Genomic DNA, 18,905 nt, shown 5'->3' with positions numbered 1-18,905 from the left:
AAGAAGCCCTAATGTTGGTACTACACTAAGTACCATCTTCTATACACTTCATGAGTAGCAGTTGTATTTTGTGTTGTTACAATGTTTTGTATTGTAAACTGACAGTTGATGTGAATTGCTTCATATAGGCAGTGGTGCAAGTTGCATGTCTGCTAAATTCTACAGAATTTCTTGTTGTAATTATTTAGGAGTAAAAGATTGCAAATATTTGGGAGTAAAAGGGGTTCATTCACCGAATAGCAGAGGTGTTAAGTCGTCGAGTGACGGACGCAAAAGAGAATGAAAATTTTGCTGGCTTCACACAACTGTGATGGACTGGGACTAGGGGTGGGGTTGTTAGGTTGGACAGGTAGAGGGAGAAAAGGAAAATGGAGGAAGCAGGAGGAGGGTTGAGTGATGTGTGACCAGTGGCTGGGGGGGAGACAGTAGATGTGCAAGGTAGGAATGCGGGAGGGAATGTGGCAGGTGCACGGGCTAGGCATGTGATGCACGGGTAGAGGGGACAGTGAGATGTGTCACATGATGAAGGTGATATGGAGACATGGATTGGGAGGGGATGACAGGACACAGTGATGAGAAACTGTTGTGTAAAGATTGTGGGAACAGCGGGTTAGCAGGGGTTGAGACCGGCAGGATTATGGGAGTGCAGTATGTGTTGCAAAGATAACTCCCATTATGTAGATCATAAAAGCTGGTGTTGCAGAGAAGGATACAACTGGCACGGAAGGCATTGAACGCGAGCATGTTGTGTGGTTAGTGGCATTTTGTGCCACTGGATGGTCAACTTCATCCTTAGTCACAGTTTGGTTATGGCCATTCATTCTGGTGGACAGCTGGTTGGTGGTCATGCCCACTTAGAATGCTGTGCAGTGATTGCAGCACAGCTGGTATATGACATGATTGCTTTCACAGGTGACCTGTATCTGGAATAGGATATGCCTGTGACAGACCAGGACTTTCCAACGTAATTTGTTGTTGTGTGCTCTACAGATAGTACCGTATTTACTCGAATCTAAGCCGCACTCGAATCTAAGCCGCACTCGAATGTAAGCCGCACCTGAAATTTGAGACTCGGAATTCAAGGGGAGAGAAAAGTTTTAGGCCGCACCTCCAAATCGAAACAAAGTTGGTCCATCGTAATATGAGACACAATTTAGGTCGAATGAATGACGATACAGCTACAGTAGCTTGGTTCGAGTCTTAAGCTTAGCAGTTAAGCTTTATCAGGTAGCCATTGCTATGCGTCAGGCGCTCCGTCCGTATTTGTACGGGTACCCTTCCTTTTTCATACATTATCTAGCGATTCTGGTTTGAATCGATTGCTTATTTTTCTTCGGTCTGATACGTGCCGTTCTCTTTGTTATAGGCGTTTACGTCACTCTAAGCTGAAAATGCATTATTGTATTGTCATGCATTGTTTGTCGCATGCTGATAATGTGTGTTTACGACCTGTCGCGCCGCTTGCGGCAATGCATTGCTTTTGTGCGCGCTACCGTCGCTTACAATAAAAAAAAAGGGAGGAATTGTCTCATTAGCAAAACAATGGCAAGAGACTGCTATTTGTTGTTACTTACACTGCTGCTTTCTTTGATAATGATCAACAAGAACCAAATAATAGACTGCGTATGATAGAAGATGTTCGGAACGAGAGTTAAGCTAAAATTTTTCTCCGCTTGAAAATCTTTGCAGATGCCTCTTTTGTACATTACATTCTGCACAGAAATTAGTCATCTTAGATTTAAAAATCTAGTCAATTGCCGTGCTTCATTTCTGACTGTATCACTATTGGGCATAAGAATAATATGAATATAAACATGACATGAAATGTATTTTCTTCCACGTTTGCTGTTGTCTCACAGTAGTTTCGTAGTTTATTAGGCAGACAGGATTTAAATGAGATAGCAGCAAACACGAAAGAATATATGGCAAAATATTTATATTCGTATTATTCTTATGGTGAAGAGAATACTGCATGTGATTCACAATTCATAAAAGTTCCTATTAGCAACCATCTCTTCTCACAGGTAGGAAAAAATTCAGAACGTGGAGTTGACCATATTGACAAACATCCCAAACAGTCTTGCCAGTCGGATTTTCGTAGTACATTGAAATTCTGCTACATTCGAAGATGAACAATACGGAATTTGTATTTACTTCGCTAGATAATGTATGAAAATCCAGTGGTCGAAACTCGGGGCGGAGAAAAAGGCTCGTATTCTACTTTTTTTTTTTTTAATTGACGCAGAGGTGTTGGCGCCAGTATTTATCTTTGTGCCTGCAAAGCATTCCTGTGTAGCGCTACATATATTCGACAGCATTAGTTAGTTGTGGCGGCACCTACCAACATTTTTCAGAACTTCCGCTTACTTTGCAGATTTTTTTGGATTACGAAAACCGGAAAAAAAGTGTGGCTTAGATTCGAGTAAATAAGGTAATACAGGAAATTGATATAAATTACAATGACCTGATTTCCACAGTAATATTTACTTTGCCACATTAGTGTGCGCAAAGAACACACTCACACTGTCTTTTTCTTTATATCCAAATTTCACTGCACAACAAAAGAGTTTGTTGTATTTTTCTGGTTTTGGCAGCTTCTTTCATTACAAATGACTAAATGGAATATGTTAAGTGTGTGGGAAATAAAATCCAAAATGGTTTAATTTGCAGTTTCTTTTCAAATGACTCAAATAAACCAGAGAAACTGTTCCATCTTGTAAATTTTATTTGTTGAACAGGTCTCAGGTGCTGGTTACAATGATCAGGGAGAGATCCATATTCACAAATGTGACAGTGTAGATCGTGCCAGAGAATCCATATATACATTGCTGGAGGTAAGAAATAACTTTACTTTTATGCGGCATATTTAGTGTATCACATAGGATAATCACTCTTTTTACTGCCTTTTTATTCATTTACCTATCACCTCTTTATAATTTTTATTGTGATCTTAGCACTGTGAATTTCAGCCGTCACAAATTTATTAGAAAAATGCAGTTGCTGAAACATTTGTAGCTGTGTATAAGAGGATGTTGACAGTGCAAAAGATTTTATCATCAAATATACCTTCACAGTTATTGCCTACTGTGATGAAGAGTAGAGCAAAGATCTCATCAGCCTACTCATTTGATGACCACATGATTGTACTGGGTGTCTATATTACTAAATGGCTCTTAGTCGCAGCTCCAGTGTACCTATCTAATGGCTTCCAGGGACAACAAAATTTAATTTTCAATGTTTTGTGTTGTAAATATTGACCAAACTTAAAAATTTAAGATGTTGTCTACATATATTCATTAAGAAGTATAAGCTAACATTAAACTTTTAACACAGTAAGACAAGTATTACAGTTGAAGTGGCACACCTCATTGTGTGCAAATATCTACATTATATTAGTCCAGTAATTGAGCATGAGAGCACTTAATGACTTGAACTAACTTTACACGTAATTTTGAACCGTTATGGCACTGTATGTCACTGAGCTGCTGTACAAAATGATGGAAGGGAAACATGTATGCCACTTTCTACATTTTCACTGTTCATGCAGTAAAATGCTGCATTTTAATTTATTACTTCTGTACTACAAATTATGTAATTGTGCAGCTCATAGTTCAGGAGATATGATGTTGTAATTAGTGAGATGCTTAAAAGACTATGTTTTGTTCAAAATAGAGTGAAAATTCCCCAGACTATACCCATCCAGTGCTTTAACAAGGACAAACATGACTTAACATAATATAGTGTTTTATAGAGAAACACATAAGATGCAGGTTGTGCGTAGCACTGAACACTTTGACTGGACAGCAGTAATACAGCATAATGAATAGGCTGAGCACATGTTTGCGATTGCATCAATAATGTTTCTTTGGCGGGGCACCAGAGTGCACCAGGAGGCCGTCCCAAGTGGCCTCTATAAACAGGGAAGGGAACTGTATGGACGTGCACTCTCTGAAATCGGGCACATCATGAGTGAAGGTACCTAACTCCTCCCTTCTAGGGGCAGGAAAACCACGTGCATACACACATACATAAGAAACAGTAGGTGCAGATAAAATGCTCTGGCACTGAAAGTGCACTGGTATCGTGAAGAGGAGAAAGAACAAACCATTCCTCTCACAAGGCTCTGAGATTACAAGTCACGGAAAATGCCAGTGATGGCACTGATGTTGATTTCTTTGCCCAGTGATGGAGACTGCTGCTGCAGCATGTGGCAAGTAGGCACCGGCTAGTGGTGATGGGGTGGGGTGGGGGGGGGTAGGGGGGGGGGGGGGATGGCCAACCATCCCTCCTCTAGTGAGAGGCCATAGGGCAGGACTGGAGATGACATCTCCATAGTGACTTCCTCGTTGAGGTCAGTGATTGGCATCAGAGGCATCACCAGGGGCGTCGGAGATGACGGCCGCACGGGACCCATCAACTGAGGTTACCATGGTGGTGGCCTTGCCATCGTGTGCAGAGAGGGCTGCACCAACGAGGAGAGGGGGGGGGGAGGGAGACGGGTACGCCGGACAGCGATCTGTTAGCCACCGACCCTCTCTGCGGCACAAACCAGACCGTCTGTGACGCAGGAACAGGCACCAGTGGCAGGGGAGGCAGTGGGACGTCTGGTCTAGCCTGGCCTTGTGCGGCCACAACTGGTCGGGACGTCCACCCCTCGGGAGTGCAGACAACACACAGGCGCCAGCCCTGGTGACGCTCAATGATGCAGGCACCCAGTTCAGCCAGCAGCTGAAACCATTATCCCAAACAGGTGCAACCGACCGGAACTGTCGTGGAGCTGGTGATGCCAGCAGACATGGCATCAGATACATCAGTTGAAGGAGGGTCTGTGGTTGGCGTCCAGGTAGCAGCTCTGCCAGGCTCTTGTACCCCACCGGAGTGAAATGTTGCAAACTTAAAAAAACTCTCAAAAGCAATTTCAGGGAACATACCACATACATACTTCTGCATCTGAGTTTTAAACATCCGAACTAGGCATTTAGCCTCGCAGTTAGATTGAGGATGAAATGGGGTAGCTGTGAGATGGTGAACACCACCATCCTGACAAAAAGATGTAAATTCTTGAGAAACAGCTTGAGGGATCGTTGTCAGTAACCATGGTATAAGAAAGTTCCTTAGTTGCAAAAATCTTAGTCAGGGCCGAATATGTGGCCGCTGCAGACATGAATGGACAAAGCACCTTGTAGGGGAAATTCGGGATAGGCTACCAGTACAATGAGCCAATAGCTATTTAGGAATGGCCCACCAAAATCAACCTGTAGATGCTCCCAGGGGTGCTGTGGAGTTTGCCATGTGAAAAGAGATGCCCGCAAGGCCACCTGTTTCTGAACACAGCGAGGCAAGTAGTGATACACTGTGTAATGACTCCATCTATGGCTGGCCAATACATATGCTAGTGAGCAAAAACTTTGGCGCGAGAGGTCCTCTGTGACCGACATGCAAAAACTGCAGTACATTATGACTTAGGGAAGCAGAAATCGCAACTCAGGGGGCAGCATCCTCTGTAGCTAACAAAAGAACCCCATCAAACACAGAATGGCAGTGCTGGAGGCAGAAGGAATTATGCAAAGGATTAAAGACATAGCCTGGGGGTTTTCCCTGCCAACTGTGCTGCACAAAAGGGAGGACTCGACTAAGTACAGGATCCACAGCAATAGCTGATGCTATCGTGGCACTAGAGATGGGAAAACCATCAACTGCGTTCTGGTTCTCAGCATCTAAATAGAAACAAAGTACCGTGTCCTGATTGAACGCCGGGTCTGGGCTGACCAGAACACAAGATAAGGCATTGGCTTGTTGCATTTGTCAGCCGGTAGTGTATCTGATAATGATAGTAGAAGAAGAGGAGAGCCCACCACTGCAAACGATGCTATGCCTTGTCCAGCATGGAGGGCGAAGGGTGGAAAAGAGCAACCAGTGGCTTGTGATTCATGATTAAATGGAACTTAGAATCATACAAGAAGATGTCAAATTTCTTGAGGGTGAACACTATAGCAAAGCCTCCTTTTCAATCTGAGAATACTGCTGCTGAGCAGGTCTTAAAGTCTTAGAAGTGTAAGCAATAGGCCATTCAGACCCATCCCCATATTTGTGTGCCAACAATGCGCCGAAAGGCATCTGCAGCCAACATGAAATGCTGGCCCAAGTGAAAAGTGGCCAGGCATGGGGCAGATTGAAGCTTATATTTAAGGAAAGTGAATGCTCAGTTACAAGCTGTGGACCAGTAAAAGGCAAATTTTTATGCAAAAGTGCATGCAGTGGCTGAGCAACAGTGGATGCATCTAGTAAAAACTTACGGTAGTATGAAACTTTACCGAGAAATTGCTGCGGTTCCTTAATGGAGATCGCCTGCAGCAAAGCCACAATTGCATCAGCATGGTGGTGCAACAACTTAACCTGTGTGCGAGAACCCTCAAAACATAGGTACTCAATTGACAAGTGAGAAAATTGAGATTGTCAAGTTTGCACTTGAGACCCACAGACTGCAAAACAGAGAACAGTGATTGGAGATGGCTAAAGTGGGCTTCAGTGGAAAAACCCAAAACTATATCTTAGAGATATTTGATGCAGCCGGATACAGACACCAAAAGGCCGAAGGTGTATTGACAACGAGAAGCCACCTAGTGGCCTCGTCCAAGGAGAACTGGAGGTATATTTCTGACACATCAATCTTGGAAAAGTAGTGCCACGCAATAATTTTGCGAGAAACTCATCAGTGTGGGACAAAGGGTATGTATCATGGATTGTGCATTGATCGTGACACTGAATCGCCACAGGGGCGAAGCTTACCCATCAGCTTCTTAATGATGACCAGTTGTGTCTCTCATTCGCTGGAAGAAATGGGCTGAATGACACTGAGTGATGTCAAATGGTCTAATTCAGCCTTCACAGAGTCATGCAATGCGGCAGGCACCTGTTGGCCCGAAAAAAAAAGAGGGCACATGACACTTTCATGGTAATGTGGACCTGAAAACTTATCCCAGGGGAAAACAGAGGCGAAAACTCAGCACAGAGGGACTCCATTTGCTGATACATGATGAGAGGGCAAACAATACATTCGTAAGAGACAGGAGTGGAAAACTGACCTAGAAACAGAATCTGCTGTTCATTGTACCTAACCAACATCCTTGAAACATGTGAGGAGAGGAGAGCCCAAGTCTATGCATGTTTGTACGTTTAGTAAAGTCACTGCAGCTCCTGTGTCCATTTGAATTTTTAGCAGTTTATAAAAAATGCGCAAGTCAATGAACAATTTGTTTGGGAAAACAGTCATTGTAGAGATACAGTTTATGTCCTTCGGTACTATTGTATCTGTCACATTTGAAGAGGAGCTACGAACCGATGCATTGTGGCCTTTCTTTTGAAACTTGTTGTAAACCACCCAACACTTAGGGCATGCAGTGTGCTTGTGTTGGACGAAGCTGTACAGGCAAGACAGAAGAGGGGCATGTGGCCGCTGCTGTAACGCAGCCTGTTGCTGCTGTAGCCATAACCAATGCGACACTGATTCAAAGGTTGTACTGCTGCAAAAGCCTCCCTGCCTCCTGAATACTTGCAGTGTGCCTAACAGGGACTGACTGAGCACCTTCTGAAACCTCCCCCCACACAGCAATCTGATCACCTGCGGCCCATGACGCTTCAAAGGACTGTGCTGTGTTGAGCACATCCATAAGTGCCAGATTCTCACATTGAAATGTTTTTCATGGACTTCCCTATCTGGGGCCAGATGACTAATATCATGCTGCGTGAGATCAGCTTAGGATTCATGATGGGTACTAGGGACAAATTTACGATGATGGCTCAACTCATGTAATTCTGCAGTCCAGGCTTTGTAAGATTGGTTTGGGCATTTCTGACTGTGGTAAAATTGTACATGCATCACAATGCCTTGCATTCTGTCACAGTAACAGATTGAGAGAAGCTTGCACATTTCGTCAGATGATAAGCCGGCCAGTTCTTGCAAAGACACATGTTGCCATAACAACTGATACATGCCAGGCAAAAGCCAGGAAAGAAAGAAAGCATCACCCACCTGGAAAACCTGGATGTATTGATCTAACCATGTTTCGTAGGAGTCTCAATCTTCAGCCGATTCATTATATGCTGGAAATGGTGATGGTTGCATTGACTGGAGAGTAACCTGCTGTGAACATGCAGGTGCCACTTGATCAAGAGCAGTAGCAATAGCTTGACGATGTTCTGTGAAAGCTTGCTGCTGGGTAATGAGTTGTTCAGTATTTCTTCCATTGAGATGTTTGTTGGATGACTTGCCACTAGCACTAACATGCAGAAGAAACGTAACTCTCACCTGTTGCCATTTTGTTATAGCAAGAACAAACACAACTTATGGAACATGGTATTTTGTTGAGCAATACATAAGGTACAGGTTGTGCATAGCACTGAAAACATTGACTGTACGACAGTAATACAGCATAAGGAATAGGCGGAGCACCCTTTTGCAATCACTTAGATAATGCTGTTTCTTTGATGGTCCGTCAGAGCATGCCAGGGGGCCAACCCAGATGGTCTGTGTAAGTGGGCCTTTGAACTTTATGGACGCACACTGTCCGAAATTGGACGTCTCACAAATGAAGGTACATCATACAGTGTCTGAGACTGAGAGCACTAGTGCCTTGCAACAAACTTTAAACGTAATTTAAAATATTTTCTAAACTTTTTTCTCCTTTATACTCTTAATGTGAAATATTTACCACATCAACTCATTTGTAAAGTAAGTTGAAGCTGTTTTATTAATGAGAGCACAATTCCTTAAAGAACCGGGGTTTTACTTATTGTTTTCTAAGCCGAGAGTCATCTAGTTATACGGTGCAACCCCAAAGCTCAATTTGGAATCCAAACCACAGCACAAATTGATTTTTTTTCACATAGACAAAACATTGTCAGACATAAGTTTGTTAGTGGCCAGGAAAGGTCTTGAGAACAACTTGGAACAGACAATGGGTCTTTGCATTTTTAGCTTGATGCTTGTCCACACTGCAGCTAACTTACATTTTGATAAAGTAACCACCAAGAAATTGTTCTAGTTTCTGAAAACAGATCATCATCATCATCATAAGTAGTAATATTTACAAAATAGTTCCTAATTTTAAAAGTTTTTAATCAGCATTATGTCCTCTTTATCGTAAAGACAAATTGACTGATAGGCTCATCAATCTCATTTTTGAAATTTGCTGTTAATTCTTACTTTTGGTGGGACTAAGCTGTATGAGGAATGGGGAAACTGGACTTGCATATTTTGACAACTTGTTTCCTAAACAACATAAATTTCATTCTGATTTGTACCTTCAACAATTCCTGCTTTGAAACAGATCAACCTATAAGAGTATGTGCTTGTTCAGTAAAACAACATATTTGATAAATTCTCTTGTCTTTTAGCAGCTCAAAATTATTCTAGTGTGTTTGCCAATGTTTGGATTCTATGCTGTCCTGAAGTCCACAAATGCAGGTAGTGGTTTGTTTGATCTTTTGAATCAAAAGAATGTTTTAAGATTAAGGGCAGGCTCTTTGTGTGGTCTCCTCCTTCAAAATTCTGCCTGAAGTATTCCACCCAAGTTTTTGAATATACGCCTTTCTGTATGCCTCCCATATTTTCAATATTACCACATTGTTTTTCTTAGTCTAGCCTACATTCAGCAATGTGGCGTGAATGATAAAACAAACTGGTCTATACAGTGTGAACCAAAGTTCCACCAACACTTATAGAGGTTGTTAATGGATACTTTGTGACTGTTTGAGTCTAAGGGACCCACGGCCTGTGGCAGCTCATTACAAAATAATAATAATAATAATAATAATAATGTCCTTTCGATTTATTCAGTTTGTTAGCACAATTACTCTTGTTTCTGTGTTAATACCTTCACAGCTGTGAATAATATATCCTCCATCCTGCCCCACAGATCTTTTGTGTGTGTGTGTGTGTGTGTTACACAAGGGGCTCCAAGCTATTGCAGCCTTTCTTTTCTCCCGGGCTGCATTCCTTCCCCATATCCACTCCTTCCCGCCCTAGCTCCTCCCCCTGAATGCACCCTCCCTCTTTCTCCCATGGTATTTCCCTTTTTGACAACCTAGCTATTCCCTTGGTTCTGCTATTCCTTTTTGGTTTTGAGTCTTATGCTTCAATTTCCCCTCTTTTTCTGGCATTTCCCGGTCCCCTGTGGGGTTTGACCTTTCTTACTAAATTCTGTTTCTGAGTGTGAGCCATTGGGGGAAGAACTCCCTTCCTAGCGTCTCTGGTAACGACTTCCTCTCCCCCCATCCTCACCCTCTTTCCACCCTTCCCTACCTAGCGTTGACCCCCACCCCTCACCTCTGCAATACATCACCAGCACTTGTAGCCAGTCCATGTGGTGGGGCTGTTATGTACCCAACTACCCATCTGGCTGAGCCCCCTGACAACACAGGGATCACACTTCTGATACCCGGACTGCCATTGCCAAGTGTTTGCTAGGAGTGGTTGCTTATCTTTTTGGGGCATCAGAACTCCTAGCAGTGACTGTCATGCCTGCAGGCTTGCATGTAACCCTGTCCCCGTTACTAGGTTTATTCCATGACAGGAGGGGAAACTTTCGCCGCTGCCAAGTCCTCTTTTCTGTAGAAAATATCTAACAAGGGAACCTCCCCATCGCACCCCCCTCAGATTTAGTTATAAGTTGCCACAGTGGATAGACCTTGAAAAACAGAACACAGATAAATCGAGAAAACAGGAAGAAGTTGTGTGGAACTATGAAAAATAAGCAAAATATACAAACTGATTAGTCCATGCACAATATAGGCAACATAAAGGACAGTGTCAGGTCAGGAGCGCCGTGGTCCCATGGTTAGCGTGAGCAGCTGCGGATCGAGAGGTCCTTGGTTCAAGTCTTCCTTCGAGCGAAAATTTTAATTTTTTCTTTTCAGACAATTATCAAAGTTCAGGCACTCGCACATAATCAACTTCGCTCTCCAAAATTCCAGGACATGTTCAGATTTGCTTGGACATATGCAGGATTTGACGGTCTACACACGGAAAAATTTGAAAACGTTAAAAACATATGTTTTGACGGAGCACAGGGAAAAGTGTGCGACTGTGTGACTTTTATATTCATTTGTTGCAGTTTATGTCACAAACTCTTATGTTTTCATCACTTTTTTGGGAGTAATTATCACATCCACAAGAAAACCTAAATCGGGCAACATAAAAGAATCTTTTTACCCACTCGCCAAGTGTACAAGTTAGGTGGGTCGACAACATATTTCTGTCATGTGACGCACATGCCGTCACCAGTGTGGTATAGAATATATCAGATGTGTTTTCCTGTGGAGGAATCGGTTGACCTATGACCTTGCGATCAAATGATTTCGGTTCCCATTGAAGAGGCACGTCCTTTCGTCTACTAATCGCACGGTTTTGCGGTGCGGTCGCAAAACACAGACACTAAACTTATTACAGTGAACAGAGACGTCAATGAACGAATGGACAGATCATAACTTTTCGAAAATAAAGAAAAATTTTTCGCTCGAGGGGAGACTTGAACCAAAGACCTCTCATTCCGCAGCCGCTTACGCTAACCACGGGACCACGGCACTCCTCAGCTCAAACGATCCTTGATGTTGCCTATCTTCGCGTAGACTACTCAGTTTGTATATTTTGCTTATTTTTTTATAGTTCCCTACAACTTCTTCCTGTTTTCTCGATTGATCTGTGTTCAGTTTTTCAAGGCCTATCCACTGTGCCAACTTATAACTAAATCTGAGGGGGGTGCGATGGGGAGGTTCCCTTGTAAGGTAAGTGTGACGGATTTGAATCACTTAGTAGAATGCAATCTGGTTCCCTACTGACTAAAACTTCTTCTGCCAGTCCCTCCCTCCATCCTTCTCCTTGGGGATTTTAATGCCCATAACCCTCTGTGGGGTGATACTGTGACCACTGACCAAGACAGGACTGTTGAAAACCTGATGGCAGGGCTTGATCTTTGACTCCTCAACAGTGGTGTCCACACACACTTTGCTGTCACAGACAGCACTTTCTTGGCCATTGATCTTTCCATCTGTAGCTCTGGATTCCTCCCTTCCATTCAGTGGGGAGCGCATGACAATTTGTGTGACAGCGATTGTTTTCCGATTGCCTTATCTGGTCTTCACCATCACTCGCCTAGAGACCCTCCTAGGTTGCCATTTACTAATGTGGATTGGGATGCCTTTTCTTTGGCTGCCATCCCAGCTGTTTCACCACATAACGGCACTGAGTGTCCTTAAGGAGTTTGCATGAGGCCATCCTTTGAGCAGCTGCTTTGGATATTCCTTCCTCCTCAGATTTATGTCGACGTATGTCTGTCACTTGGTGGACCTCCACAAAATTGCCGGTTGCCGCTGTTGTGCCCTCCAACACTATAAACGGCATCTGTCTCTTGAGCACCACCTTGCTTTTAGACAGCTTCATGCTTGGGGCCATTATCTTAGAAACTAGAAATGGGTTTATTGGGAATTATATGTCACTGCCACAGGGCCGAAGACTCCCTCTTCGCAGATTTAGGCCTCCGTCGTCCTGCAGGCATCCCAGGAATTACCCTGAATGGTATTATCCTCACCAGTCGGGGCTCTATCAGTGAGCATTTTGCTTGGCATTTCGCCCAGGCCTCAACATTGATCCACTATCCACCCATGTTCAGTTTCTCAAACACAGTCTGGAATGACTTCCTTTATCTTCACTTCCCCTCTGCCTAGAATTTTATCACACTTCATTTAGCGAGTAGGAATTCTCCAGCACTGTTGCACTCCGCTCTGACATGGCTCCTGGACCACACTGAACGTTTCAACACTTATTGATGGCTTGCCAGTGCCATATACCTGCCCTTTTTAACCATCTCTGGACCAAGGGGAATTTCCTTACCAGTGGTGAAAAAGTGTCGTTATTCTAGTTGTGAAATTTGGTTAACGACCTCTTCAGATGGAGAGCTATTGTCCAATCTGTTTAACCAATGTCCTTTGCAAGGTACTGGAACATATGATGAGTCGAAGTCTGTGTTGGGTCCATGAATCCTGGGACCTTTTGGCTTCCACTCAGGGTGGTTTTTGCTGACGGCACTCTACTGCAGGTGATTTAATCCTCCTGATGTCTGCTGTCCATAAGGCTTCTGCCTGACATCAACACCTTGTTACAATCTTCTTCGATCTATGTAAAGCTTATGATATTACGTGGCACCAAGACATCCTTGCAATCTTATATGAGTGGGGTCTCTGTGACCTGCTCCAGATTTTTATCTGGAACTTTCTTTCATCTCACTAATTTCAGGTACATGTTGGCACCTCCCATCTGCAGGAGAATGGGGTTCCGCAGGATTCTGTTTTGAGTGTCCCTCTCTTGTTACGTCTCTGTGGTCTGCTGGTAGCTGTGGGGCATCTTCGTATGTTGATGATTTTTCATTTATTTTTGTTTGTCTGCGATGGGCGTTGCTGAGTGCAGACTGCAGAGAGCAATACACTGAGTGCAGTCTTGGGCTTTCGCCCCTGGCTTCCATATTGCAACTGCCAATTCCTGTATTATGCATTTCTGTCATCGGTATACAGTCTGTCCCCATCTGAATCTGTAACTTGATGGCCAGGCCCTCAGTGTGGTGGACTCTTTGTTTTTTGGGACTTGGTTTTGATGCCCGGCTGATGTTGCTTTCCCATCTTCAACTAAAGTGAATATGGTGGTCGCACTTCAGTACTTTTCGATGCCTCAGCAGCATCAATTGGGGTGTGCGCTGCTCTACTGTGATACGGCTCTACATAACACCGATTCAGTCCTATTTAGATTACGGGAGTCCCGTGTATTGCTCGGCATCACCTTTGATATTACAGATTGTGGTCCAGATACTCCATTGTGGGATACGATTGGCAACTGGTGCTTTTCAGACAATGACCATGATTAACTTCCTAGTGGAGGTAGGGGTTCCACCGTTGGAGGTTCTGTGCCATCATCATTTGATGATTTTGGCATTATGCATCCACTGTTTCGTGGAACACCCGAACTACCATCTCCTCTTTCCAGATATGGACATGTACCTCCCGCAATGGCAGCCCATGTCTAGGGTTAAAATAGCCATCCCCATCCGCACCTGAATCCTTTTTCTGAACTCCAGCATTCACATTTTACCACCGCTTCACTGGACCACATTGTGTACACCTCCACAGTGCATACCCCCATCAACAGCTCTGTCTTGACCCATCACAAGGTCCAAAAGACTCTGCTCATCCTGAGGCCTTCTGCCACCAGTTCTTCTCCATTCTTGGCATGTTTCGGGGTTCATAAGTAATCTGTACTGATGGTTGCTGGTGATGTTGGCTTTGATTAAGTTCATGCAGGATGTAATTAACTCTGCTCCTTGCCTGATGGCCACTATGTTTTCACTGTGGTGTTGGTAGCCATCTTTCGTGCTCTTGAGCATATCCGTTCCTGCACCAGTGAGTCCTTTGTCATCTGTAGCTACTCTTTGAGCAGTTTACAAGATCTTGACCAGTGTTACTCTCGATGTCCCTTGGTCCTGACTATGCAGTATTCTCATTTTTCCCTCAGTGTGGACACCTGGTGGTCTTTGTCTGCACCCTGTGTCACATTGGCATCCTGGAGAATTAACTTGTTGACAAATTGGCTACTGGCAAGCCACCTCTTGAAATCGGTACTTTGGAATGGGACCTTAGAATGGTATTACATCTTAAAGTTCTAATGATTTGGTGCACGGAATGGCATACTCTGACTTTGCTGAACACATTATGGCAATAAAGGAGACCATGAATTTGTGAAGATCCTCCAGGCGGTCTCTTCCAGGGACTCCGTCAGTTTGCCGTCTGCGCATCAACTATACTTGGCTGACTCATGGTCATCTCCTCCATACAAGAATCTGCCCCACTGTCATTGTGGTGCCCACTTGCCCACTTGACATTTTGCTGGACTGTCCTAATCTAGCCGACCTGCTGGAGACCCTTAATCTTTCAGACTCGCTTCCTCCTCCTTGTGCGTTTTGTTTGACTTTGCGTTCTTCCTTTGTTTTCCTGTGTTCCTCTCACCCTGTCTGTATCACTAGTTTTTCTGGATATTGTTGGGTTGGGGGTCTGTCCTCCATCACACTTTTTGCCCTTGGGGGGTCCTCTTATTTCCCCCTTTTTTTCTACCTTGTTTCTTTCTCTAGGCTTTGTTGACATTTGGTAGACCTTGGGGTTTTCTTTCCTTGGACTTTGCACACTAGGCCCTTCTTTAGTGTGCAGTTTGGTTGACTGTACTATTCTAGTTGGGGGGGCAGGGGGGGGGGGACTGATGACCTCATAATTAAGTCTCTTTAATCATTGAACTAACCAACAATCGTACAGCGCACAACACAGAGTAATGCCACAAACCTCAGATGAAACAGTGTGCTATGATTAACTGCCTTCACTGTACGAATAAAAAGATAGTCATTGTGCTGCGCTCCCATTGCATTCAGCGAACCAATGCACCAGGTGCATATCAGCCAATTCTTCATCACTAAACCTATCCATACAGTTGTGTACCTCTGTTAAGATACAGTTCACACTGGTGGAAAAACAAATGCAAGATGAAAGTGAGCAGTACTGAATGCAAACCGGAAGGCTAAAAGTAAAACGAGTACTACTGTTGTTAACAACTGTGAGCAAGTGGAAACAAAACACATCGCGCATATGCTCTACATTTAAACTGTTGTGCCCTATTTTCAGTGCAGTACAGATGCAAAGCCAATTGGGTGGAGAAACAAAATGCAATAACTTTTATAACACGTTGCTGGAGATAGTGGTGGCCTTATATTGAAATCGTTCTTTTTCACTCTGTATTCTGCTCTCACATCTTGGGAATGCTTGTAATTTGCTCACCTTTTATGGTCAGAGAATAAGCTGCTAAATCACATATGAGTCTCATTTTAGGTGACGTTGTTAACTGAATTGTTGGGTTTACCATTTGTTCTCTTACAACACTTACAGTATTCAAAGAACTTCATGAAGCTTAACCATGTTTATCCTCTTTAGTACATGTTCTAGCATTCATTATTGTTGCTAAAAATATGCAGAAGCACAACATTTCATCTAAAAAAATGATCTTTATATTTTGTGCTCATTTTTAAAATTTTTACCACAGAGGGAAACTGTCTTAGGTTTCTGAGTAGATATTCTTAGATGAAACATTGTTTAGTATTCGCAAGTCAACTCTTGTCCAGTATTTTAGAAATCTTGTTGTATTGTTTGATGTAAGTAACAAATTGACATTTAATTTGTAGGATTATAATGACTGGGATATTGATAAATAATATCAGATATATATTTTTTGTCTAATTTCCTTTATCCCCTTCATTTCTGAAGTACTTGCTAAGTTCATTGTACGTGCATAGTAATATTTCATCAGTAAAAAAAATTTCTGTTTTCAGGTTGGCTGCGTATGTAACAATGCTGTGATACATTCTGACACACTTCTGGGTCAGCCAACAGAAGGTGCCCTGCTAGCAGCGGGCATGAAGGTGAAGTGCATTTACTCTGTTTAATTATTTTTTCTTCATTTTTAGTTACAAATGAGTGTAGTTACCTTTTCCAGGAAAAGGATTCATAGAAGGGAGTGGTGGTATTTTTTCTTCATTTTATACCTTAAGTATGTGTAATAAAAAAACTGCAATTTTAGCATTCTGATATGACATTCATATATCTACATCTACATTGACATCTACATGATTTCTTATTTATATAAATTCTTATTTATATTAATGATATGCCTTCTAGTATTACAGGTGATTCAAAAATATTTCTGTTTGCTGATGACACCAGCTTGGTAGTGAAGGATCTTGTGTGTAATATTGAAACATTATCAAATAATGTAGTTCATGAAATAAGTTCGTGGCTTGTGGAAAATAATTTGATGCTAAATCACAGTAAGACTCAGTTTTTACAGTTTCTAACTCACAATTCAACAAGAACTGATATTTTAATCAGACAGAATGGGCATATTATAAGCGAGACGGAACAGTTCAAGTTCCTAGGCGTTCGGATAGATAGTAAGCTGTTGTGGGAAGCCCATGTTAAGGATCTTGTTCAGAAACTAAATGCCGCTTTATTTACCATTAGAACAGTATCTGAAATGACATTTCAACACGAAAAGTAGTCTACTTCGCATATTTTCATACGCTTATGTCATATGGTATTATTTTTTGGGGTAATTCTTCTGATTCAGCAAGGGTATTTTTGGCTCAAAAACGGGCTGTTCGAGCTATGTGTGGTGTAAGTTCGAAAACCTCTTGTCGACCCCTATTCAATAGTCTGGGAATTTTGACATTGCCCTCACAGTATATATTTTCTTTAATGTCGTTTGTTGTTAGCAATATTAGCTTATTCCCAGGAGTTAGCAGCTTTCACTCAGTTAATACTAGGCAGAAATCAAATCTGCATGTGGAATGCACTTCCTTGACTCTTGTGCAGAAAGGAGTGCAGTATTCTGCTGCATCCATTTTCAATAAGCTACCACAAGAACTCAAAAATCTTAGCAGTAGCCCAAACGCTTTTAAGTCTAAACTGAAGAGCTTCCTCATGGCTCACTCCTTCTATTCTGTCGAGGAGCTCCTGGAAGAGCTAAAACATTAAGCAAATTCCAGTGTTAAATTCTTGATTTTTCTTTATTTAAACTAACGACTTGTCGCCTGAATATGTTTCTTATATTTCATTTTATCTGTTTCTACAATCTACAACTGAATATGTTTCTTATATTTCATTTTATCTGTTTCTACAATCGTGTTATAATTTCATGTATTGACTCGTTCCATGACCATGGAGACTTCTCCTGGGACAATAAATAAATAAATAAATTACTCTGCAATCGTCAGTTAGGTGCCTGTCAGAGGGTTTATCAAACCACCTTAGAGAAGCACAAGCTTTTTTTTTTAAGTGCATTATCTGAAAACTGCCTTGAGCAGTTAAACAGAGAACTGACTCGTGGCGATAACATATTAGACCTTCTGGTGACAAACAGACCCGAACTATTTGAAACAGTTAATGCAGAACAGGGAATCAGTGATCATAAAGCGGTTACTGCATTGATGATTCCAGCTGCAAATAGAAATATTAAAAAAGGTAGGACGATTTTTCTGTTTTGCAAAAGTGACAAAAAGCAAGATTTCAGAGTACTTGACGGCTCAATGCAAAAGTTTTGTCTCAAGTACAGATAGTGTTGAGGATCAGTGGACAAAGTTGAAAACCACCGTACAATATGCATTAGATGAGTTGTGCCAAGCAAGATTGTAAGAGATGGAAAAGAGCCACCATGGTGCAACAACCGAGTTAGAAAACTGCTGCGGAAGCAAAGGGAACTTCACAGCAAACATAAACACAGCCAAAGCCTTGCAGACAAACAAAAATTACGCAAAGTGAAATGTAGTGTGAGGAGGGCTGTGCGAGAGGCCTTCAAGGAATTCGAAAGTAAAGTTCTATGTACTGACTTTGCAGAAAATCCTAAGAAATTTTGGTCTTATGTCAAAGCAGTAGGTGATTCAAAACAAAATGTCCAGACACTCTGTGACCAAAAGGTACTGAAACAGAGGATGATAGACTAAAGGCCGAAATACTAAATGTCTTTTTCCAAAGTCGTTTCACAGAGGAAGACTGCACTGTAGTTCGCTCTCTAGATTGTTGCACAGATGACAAAATGGTAGATATCGAAATAGATGACAGAGGAATAGAAAAACAATTAAAATCGCTCAAAAGAGGAAAGGCCGCTGGACCTGATGGGACACCAGTTTGATTTTATACAGAGTACGCGAAGGAACGTGCCTCCCTTCTTGCAGCAGTGTACCGTAGGTCTCTAGAAGAGCGTAGCTTTCCAAAGGATTGGGACAGGGCACAGGTCATCCCCGTTTTCAAGAAGGGACGTCGAACAGATG

The 18,905-nt window shown here is 42.5% G+C and overlaps 1 protein-coding gene across 2 annotated transcripts in view; it reads left to right on the top strand.

The window, feature by feature from the left end:
- LOC126253309 (calcium-transporting ATPase type 2C member 1) overlaps positions 1–18,905 on the top strand; it is a 75,025-nt gene that overhangs the window by 29,741 nt on the left and 26,379 nt on the right. For both annotated transcript variants that reach the window (XM_049954541.1, XM_049954540.1), the window contains exons 10-11: positions 2,739–2,834; positions 16,413–16,502. In XM_049954541.1, the coding sequence (XP_049810498.1) occupies positions 2,739–2,834; positions 16,413–16,502 (186 nt within the window). The remainder of the gene's footprint in view (positions 1–2,738; positions 2,835–16,412; positions 16,503–18,905) is intronic.

This window comes from Schistocerca nitens, chromosome 4 (genome assembly GCF_023898315.1).
Source record: "Schistocerca nitens isolate TAMUIC-IGC-003100 chromosome 4, iqSchNite1.1, whole genome shotgun sequence".
Classification (NCBI taxonomy): domain Eukaryota; kingdom Metazoa; phylum Arthropoda; class Insecta; order Orthoptera; family Acrididae; genus Schistocerca; species Schistocerca nitens.
This window is presented reverse-complemented; position numbering and strand designations above follow the sequence as displayed.